Genomic DNA, 8,897 nt, shown 5'->3' on the forward strand with positions numbered 1-8,897 from the left:
GTAACTGGAATCTCCCATGTTTACAGGGACGGTGGGGTATCCTGTTAAGCGTTCGCTCGTCACGTCGAAGACCCGGGTTCGATTTCTTACATGACTATAATGTGTGAAGCCCATTTTTTGTGTTCCCCGTCGTGATGTTGCTGGAATATTGCTAAAAGCGGCGTAGAACTAAACTCAGTCACCCAAATGCTCACGACCGACCGACGTGGTTCATCCTTGTCATCGTGTTTCAGTTGTGTAGATGGGTGTTCAGTATGTCAATCACCGGATCTCCTGGTCCAGATTCAGTTATTTTCACACATCGTTATTTAGCTGCGGCGGTAAACAACAAACAAATTCAGCTAAATTACTGGAACATTTCAGTTAAAAGAGCTTGGAATTTTCTATAACGGGGGTAATTTGCATACGTCTCAGAACACTGAGGGCACAGATCATTTGATAATCAAAGTGGCGGGGAATGGAAATTTTGTAAGGAGATTCCACCTGCAATACTAGATGTGATTTGATGAAAATTATGAGCTGCTAATATTTAAAAAAAAAAAAAAATACATTCTGCAACAATGCATTTTATGTGGCTTACAATTTCTGTCCTTTTCAACAATATGAAGCAAAACTGTTTTTTGGGGCCAGTTAATTGCCATGCCTGTTATACTCCAACCCTGCAGGGTAGGGCTGTGCAATATTACCGGTAAACCGGTATATACCGGTACAGTATCTCGCGATACGATTATCGCGATATGGTGCCGATTCTGCAATATATAATGGGTCATCCAGAGTTAGCCCCCTTTAAATTATATGCCCTTGAATTATATGCCCTTGACAATATGTGCTCTAAAAGTGTCAAATATATTTTTATTTCAGTTGGTTTCATGTAACATTTTACAAGTTGAAGTATCTTTATAAGTGGCTCCAAAAGAGGCAAATATTCTACCAAGTTTTGTGGGTTTGAATGGTTTCATATGTGACAGTTTGGAGGAATTAAGTGGCCTCAAATGGGCCAATGTTTTATTTGGCCTTATTTGGAGAGCCTCTGGCTCTGAGCGACCATTTCACAATTCAAAATATTTTATTCATTTTTGTTTGTTTCATAATGGGACATATGTTATCAATTTATCATAAAGGCTTAAGTCTTACACATTTTGTAGAACTGTATAATGACATTCTAGTCAAGGATCTTAGCATTGGAGGTTACATGAGCTTTTAAGCTCAAGTAGTTCACCTAAATCATGTTTTTGTTTCATTTTGCAATAGTTCATGTTAACGCATGTTTATATTGGAGTTGAATCTGAATGAATCACTGACATACGAGGGGCGATCAAAAAGTATGTAGAATCACCAAGAAAACGATACAAATGCAGTTATTTTTATGTTTTATTTTCCTACATATTATCTGTCAAGCACAAGCAATTTGGTTTTGCTATGTTCCAGTCTCACGATCCCCATGTTGTTTGACCTTTTATCTTGATACCCTCTAAAAACGCAAAATCTACAATAAATGCATCAAAAACGTCAGGAAACAAAATATGCAAGAAACATTTTGTGTGTTTTGAGATTGATAGAAGTCCCCTAGAATCACACTTAGGTATTAAAGTTAAAAAAAAAGCAATTTGAAATTACAATCGCTTGTTAAAGTGACACCACCCTTCATGCTGACTGCAAGAGCTTGTTTTGGAGACACTACCCATCCCCCTTTCAGATGACGTAATCATAAGGGCATAGCTTATTCTAATGTTTTCACATATGCATACATGATGCCAAGGCTTCAAACTAAATACTGAATGGTCACACAAGGTTCAGCTCACCATATATTGTAAACTGGACACCATGTTTTTGAAATATTAAGATGGGGGTGTCCTTAAAAAATAGCCCCCGACTAAATATTAATCAGGCAATCCAAATCGTTGACTGTTGATCATGACGGGAAGTTATCCAATACTATACTGAACATATTTTATATGACATTATCTGAGGGCATACCATTATCCAAGGGGCACCAAAAGACAAATCGTTTTTCATTTTCTGCAATTTTGTTAGAAATATTATACCCCAATGTGTTGTGATGACAAATATCTGGTTAACCACATTACCCACACATGTGAAATTTTGGAAATGGGTTTGCTAACGATTCCTTCAAAATAAAATGGAAGCTTTTCAAACATTGGACATCGAGAATATAGTTAGGCCACGTACTTTTTGATCGACCCTCGTACCGTAACAATAAGTACATCCTGCATTGAAATGGACTCTGTTGAAGCAAACAACACTGACCATGAAAATCATGTTATACTATTACCTTTATCATTATGTTCGCTAAACTTTGTTGCAATACTTCAATTAAATATTCCACATAAAAGCTCTATATCAGTTTATTGGTCTATACACCATTGACATACAGCCATACACAATAGGGACGGGGAGCCTGAAAGTATGGTGTAACAGCAACTAAGAAGATGATGTCGCACACAGAGAGCTGTTATGAATTTATCATGTACGCACTTGGGCAGAAACCTTCCAGTCAATATATCACAATATATATTGCAATAACTCTGAAGTTATTGCAATATACCGCAATATGAAAATCAGAGCAATATCCATCCCTACTGCAGGGGTCCGCTGTTTGTTATTAAGGGCCACACGCCGAAGACCCGGTTTCGATTCCCCACATGGGTACAATGTGTGAAGCCCATTTCTGGTGTCCCCCGCCGTGATGTTGCTGGAATATTGCTAAAAGCGGCGTAAAACCAAACTCGCTCGCTATTAAGGGCCAGCTTTGTGAGGTCATCAGACAGGTCTATGTCTGATGTGTCAACCTGGCGACCTGGGTCATTTTTCACGCATTGCCTTATTAACTTGAGGAAATACAGCGTACTTCAAGCTCACCACAGTGTCGGACTCATCAAACACCCGACACCCGTTTCACAAAGCGATCTGTGAAGCCTGTCTTAAAGCAGTGGACATACGATCACGTTAGCGCTGTGATCGCTCTGTGAACGGGTCCCTCCAGGTCCCGCCAAATGTGATCTTACCCTGGGATGTCGGCGACATCCTTCACAAACACTTGTAACATAAGTCAGTTGTTTACCTGAGGATCCACAGGAACCTATCAAACACGAGTCAAAATTACAACTACAAATAAGAAATAAATAATGAAAAAGTACTTCTTCGTGTTGAAACGTATCCATGAATGAGTGAGTGAGTTTAGTTTTACGCCGCTTTGAGCATTCCAGCAATATCACGGCCGGGGAACACCAGAAATGGACTTCACACATTGTACCCATGTGGGGAATCGAACCCGTAACGGCAAATGCTTCAACCACTGGGCTACTCCAACGTCCCTGTCCATGTATGATATTGTTCAGGATTGTCTGGTCCACACGCGATTATTTACAGACCGCCGCCACATAGCTGAAACATTGCTGGGTGCGGCGTTAAACAACAAACCAATCAACCGTTTCAGTTACTTTGCAGTGATTTGGACAAAACAATGACAAATAAACATACTGATAAATAATTGCTGCTTTCCACATGCATTCTTTTATGTAGATATGTGGGTTAACTAGCGGATTCAGTAACATTTATTCACAAGCTGTGCTGCACTAACTCCCATCTAGTCTCACATATACATTTCTGTTTGAAAGACGCACGAAATGATTTCTTGACCTCGAATATACAGACAAATCATTTAGAAAGGTTAGAGAAAATACATCTTTGCTTTGTTCAAAAGTTCTTGGAATTGAAAAGATGTTGTTAAAACGGCTCATGGCATCAATCTGATACGTTTCCACCCCATAAGTTTCTTGCCCTTCTGTCCGACCACTTTGTGCAGGATCTCGCAGTATGAGCCATCATCTTTCAGGGGCGTGTTAAAGCTGCTACAGCGGGGAGTCCAGCCACAGATCACTGCACACTGGATCCTGGTCATCTTGTAGGTGGCCACTGACTCAGCAGCCCACGTGCGATGCTTGCCTTGGTAGTACGTCTCACCTGTAATTAATGTATATATATTTTTTATTTATCAAATGGTTTTTAGCTTTTAAACAAACAATCTCTCCCCGAAAACGACTTGAACAGAATAGTGTTCTCTCGGATTTAACTTTAGAATGTAAGAAAACAGCATCATCTGTAATTAACCTCACCTGTAACCTCAGCTGTTAAGCCCCCATATATTAAGGGAGCACTATTTAAACATTTGGAGATTTTGTCGACTGTCGCTAAGGTAATGACGCTCGTAACTTCCATTCCTTAACATTGACTTACGATGGCCGTAGCGATGATAGTGACCGTAACTCCCGTACCTTAACATTGACTTACGTCTGTCGTGGCGCTAAGATGATTGTGACCGTAACTCCCGTACCTTAACATTGACCTACGTCTGTTGTGGCGCTAAGATGATGGTGATCGTAACTCCCAAGCCTTAACATTGACTTACGTCTGTCGTGGCGCTAAGATGATTGTGACCGTAACTCCCAAGCCTTAACATTGACTTACGTCTGTTGTGGCGCTAAGATGATGGTGATCGTAACTCCCAAGCCTTAACATTGACTTACGTCTGTCGTGGCGCTAAAATGATTGTGACCGTAACTCCCAAGCCTTAACATTGACTTACGTCTGTCGTGGCGCTAAGATGATGGTGATCGTAACTCCCATACTTTAACACTGACTTTCATCTGTCGTAGCGTTAAGTCGATGGTGATCGTAACTCCCATAATTTAACATTGACTTACGACTGTCCTAGCACTAAGATGAGAGTGACCGTAACTGACGTAATCGTAATTAGAGTCTTGACCGCCTGACCAGCAGGATCATATCTGATAACAGAGCCCACCACCCTCGTTCCTCTCTCAATCGTTTATATATGCCAATCAATTCTGGAGGTCGGGGTTTGATTAATGTGGAGGCTCTTCATGATAAAATGTTACTGTGTACTTTTGCACATATTTATTTAATGGATGATTCTCTTGTGATGCATGTCAAAACTCATGATGAAAGCAAGGTTATTTTAAGCGTGCCAAGGTTGTTGGACACAATCTGAAATTTGAGGTTGATTTTGTTGATGGCGATGTACTATTGGACGGTACAGCGATGGGAGTAAACCACAATGAGGTTATTCACCAAGTCTCCTCAGAGTCGGCCATTTGTGGAGAAGCTTTCTGAGAAGCCATTGCATCGTGTGTACATGCAGTGTGTGGAACAGAATAGCAATCCAACCGACTCTTTCGCCTAGGTGAAGTCGGCTGGTCTAAATTGTGAAACTGAGGGCTTCCTTTTTTGCTGCTTAGGACCAGTCACTTCCCACTTGCAATCGCCTAAATGTGATTCTTAAAGAAAATATTGACATGAAATGTCGACTGTGTAATGAATTTACAGAGACCGTCCAACATCTTGTTAGTGGATGCCCTTCTTTGGCACAAACAGCATACCTTAAACGACATGCAAAGTACTCCCTATTGTTCTCGATGTCCTTGGTTTGGTGCCCTGAGCTGATGCCCGGGTTCTCCACCGGGAGCACAGCCCTACTGACAATCTGGGTAATGCAGAAGGCTGCAGTGATGGGGAGCCATATCCCGTACCTTAACATCGACTTCTTACGTCTGTCCGGATGGTGATCGTAACTCCCATACTGTCGTAACGCTAAGAAGATGGTGACCGCAACTCCCACGCATTAACATTGACTTGCGACTGTCGTAGCGCTAAGATGATGGTGATCGTAACTCCCATACTTTAACACTGACTTACGACTGTCGTAACGCTAAGGCAATGGTGACCGCAACTCCCACATATTAACATTGACTTGCGACTGTCGTAGCGCTAAGATGATGGTGATCATACCTCCCATACCTTAACATTGACTTGCGACTGTTGAAACGCTAAGATGATGGTGATCGTAACTCCCATACCTTAACATTGACTTGCGACTGTCGTAGAGCTAAGATGATGGTGATCGTAACTCCCATACCTTAACATTGACTTGCGACTGTCGTAGCGCTAAGATGATGGTGATCGTAACTCCCATACCTTAACATTGACTTGCGACTGTCGTAACGATAAGATGATGGTGATCGTAAGTCCAATACCTTAACATTGACTTGCGACTGTCGTAGCGCTAAGATGATGGTGATCGTAACTCCCATACCTTAACATTGACTTGCGACTGTCGTAGCGCTAAGATGATGGTGATCGTAACTCCCATACCTTAACATTGACTTGCGACTGTTGAAACGCTAAGATGATGGTGATCGTAACTCCCATACCTTAACATTGACTTGCGACTGTCGTAGCGCTAAGATGATGGTGATCGTACCTCCCATACCTTAACATTGACTTGCGACTGTTGAAACGCTAAGATGATGGTGATCGTAACTCCCATACCTTAACATTGACTTGCGGCTGTCGTAGCGCTAAGATGATGGTGATCGTAACTCCCATACCTTAACATTGACTTGCGACTGTCGTAACGATAAGATGATGGTGATCGTAAGTCCAATACCTTAACATTGACTTGCGACTGTCGTAACGCTAAGATGATGGTGATCGTAACTCCCATACCTTAACACTGACTTGCGACTGTCATAACACTAAGATGATGGTGATCGTAAGTCCCATACCTTAACATTGACTTGCGACTGTCGTAACGCTAAGATGATGGTGATCGTAAGTCCCATACCTTAACATTGACTTGCGACTGTCGTAGCGCTAAGATGATGGTGATCGTAACTCCCATACCTTAACATTGACTTGTGACTGTCGTAACGCTAAGATGATGGTGATCGCAAGTCCCATACCTTAACATTGACTTGCGAATGTCGTAGCGCTAAGATGATGGTGATCGTAAGTCCCATACCTTAACATTGACTTACGACTGTCGTAACGCTAAGATGATGGTGATCGTAACTCCCATACGTTAACACTGACTTACGTCTGTCGTAACGCTAAGATGATGGTGATCGTAACTCCCATACCTTAACATTGACTTGCGACTGTCGTAGCGCTAAGATGATGGTGATCGTACCTCCCATACCTTAACATTGACTTGCGACTGTTGAAACGCTAAGATGATGGTGATCGTAACTCCCATACCTTAACATTGACTTGTGACTGTCGTAGAGCTAAGATGATGGTGATCGTAACTCCCATACCTTAACATTGACTTGCGACTGTCGGAGCGCTAAGATGATGGTGATAGTAACTCCCATACCTTAACATTGACTTGCGACTGTCGTAACGATAAGATGATGGTGATCGTAAGTCCAATACCTTAACATTGACTTGCGACTGTCGTAACGCTAAGATGATGGTGATCGTAACTCCCATACCTTAACATTGACTTGTGACTGTCGTAACGCTAAGATGATGGTGATCGTAAGTCCCATACCTTAACATTGACTTGCGACTGTCGTAACGCTAAGATGATGGTGATCGTAAGTCCCATACCTTAACATTGACTTGCGACTGTCGTAACGCTAAGATGATGGTGATCGTAACTCCCATACCTTAACATTGACTTGTGACTGTCGTAACGCTAAGATGATGGTGATCGCAAGTCCCATACCTTAACATTGACTTGCGAATGTCGTAGCGCTAAGATGATGGTGATCGTAAGTCCCATACCTTAACATTGACTTGCGACTGTCGTAACGCTAAGATGATGGTGATCGTAAGTCCCATACCTTAACATTGACTTGCGACTGTCGTAGCGCTAAGATGATGGTGATCGTAACTCCCATACGTTAACACTGACTTACGTCTGTCGTAACGCTAAGACGATGGCGATCGTAACTCCCATACCTTAATATTGACTTACGACTGTCGTAACGCTAAGACGATGGTGATCGTAACTCGTATGCTTTAACATACATATAGGTCCGTCTCCTATTCTCGCGGGTTTCCTATTCTCGCGGTAAACACGTTTTCTGACGAAATCGCCGATGCGCGACACTTAGCGGTTGTTTACATCACCGACAGGTAACTAGGAAGTGGCCAAAGTCTGTGAGTGATCAAAATCTTGCAGTGTCACGAATATTAGGGAGTTTATATCAACTTGGACATGTCATTACGTTTTCCCACCCTTTCCGGCAGGATTGCTCTTACATACACTCAATAACGTTAATTCCTGGTAATACCGCGAGAATGGGAGAAGCCTCGTTTCGTCAATGGCGGATGGCATTGTTTATCACCAGGCTCACGAGTGGTAATTCACCTGATGGATCTGGCAGCTGATAGATGTAGATGTTAGACGAGAAGGCCCTTCATTTAAAAACAACAAGCATGAATACGATAAGAATCGTTTGTGTTATTTTTTCAGCTGATATCCGTAAGTACCGCGAGAATAGGAAACGCCTTCCTACTACTCACACTTTGCTAAGGATCACAATAATTCATAACTTTACTTAAACGCAGATTTATAATTTGAAATTGTATCCATTTAAAACTGGATGAATAATAATGTGGTAACCTCTCTTTAGGCGCACAGTCATTTTAATCTAACCTTATGCACTTGATACATGAGTAACCATAAAAATGGTTTTCATGGCGCCAATCAACCATTTTGCAAATCATGGATCGAGTCAATGACAAATAAACAACACATGTCAATAGCAGATGTAGGATCCACAAGATGCAGTGACATACTGAAACCTAGGACCCATGCTTACAATAAGCTTAGGTATTTAAACCAAATTTGACCCCACATAATAGTTTTCTGTTGCATCCATGATTTGATCCTTAGCAATGTGTGAATAGTATATATTGAATAACGATTGTTGCAGCACTGAGAGCGCTGGCTCAGGCGCTTTCTTAACAGGTTTCGTGATATCCAAAGTTCGCCCACCTGGTTAGGTTACTTGCATACTTTTCAGATCGACTTACAAAGTAGATCAGATTTTATTTTCGCAGAGATA

The 8,897-nt window shown here is 41.7% G+C and overlaps 1 protein-coding gene across 1 annotated transcript in view; it reads right to left on the reverse strand.

Annotated features, from left to right (window-relative positions):
- Positions 1 to 3,560: 3,560 nt before the first annotated feature.
- LOC124256863 overlaps positions 3,561 to 8,897 on the reverse strand; it is a 15,770-nt gene continuing 10,433 nt past the window's right edge. The window contains exon 4 of the mRNA XM_046690833.1: positions 3,561 to 3,984. Within this exon, the coding sequence (XP_046546789.1) occupies positions 3,758 to 3,984 (227 nt within the window). The 3' untranslated portion in view covers positions 3,561 to 3,757. The remainder of the gene's footprint in view (positions 3,985 to 8,897) is intronic.

This window comes from Haliotis rubra, unplaced genomic scaffold (assembly GCF_003918875.1).
Source record: "Haliotis rubra isolate DU_JTF1 unplaced genomic scaffold, ASM391887v1 Scf640, whole genome shotgun sequence".
Taxonomy (NCBI): Eukaryota; Metazoa; Mollusca; class Gastropoda; order Lepetellida; family Haliotidae; genus Haliotis; species Haliotis rubra.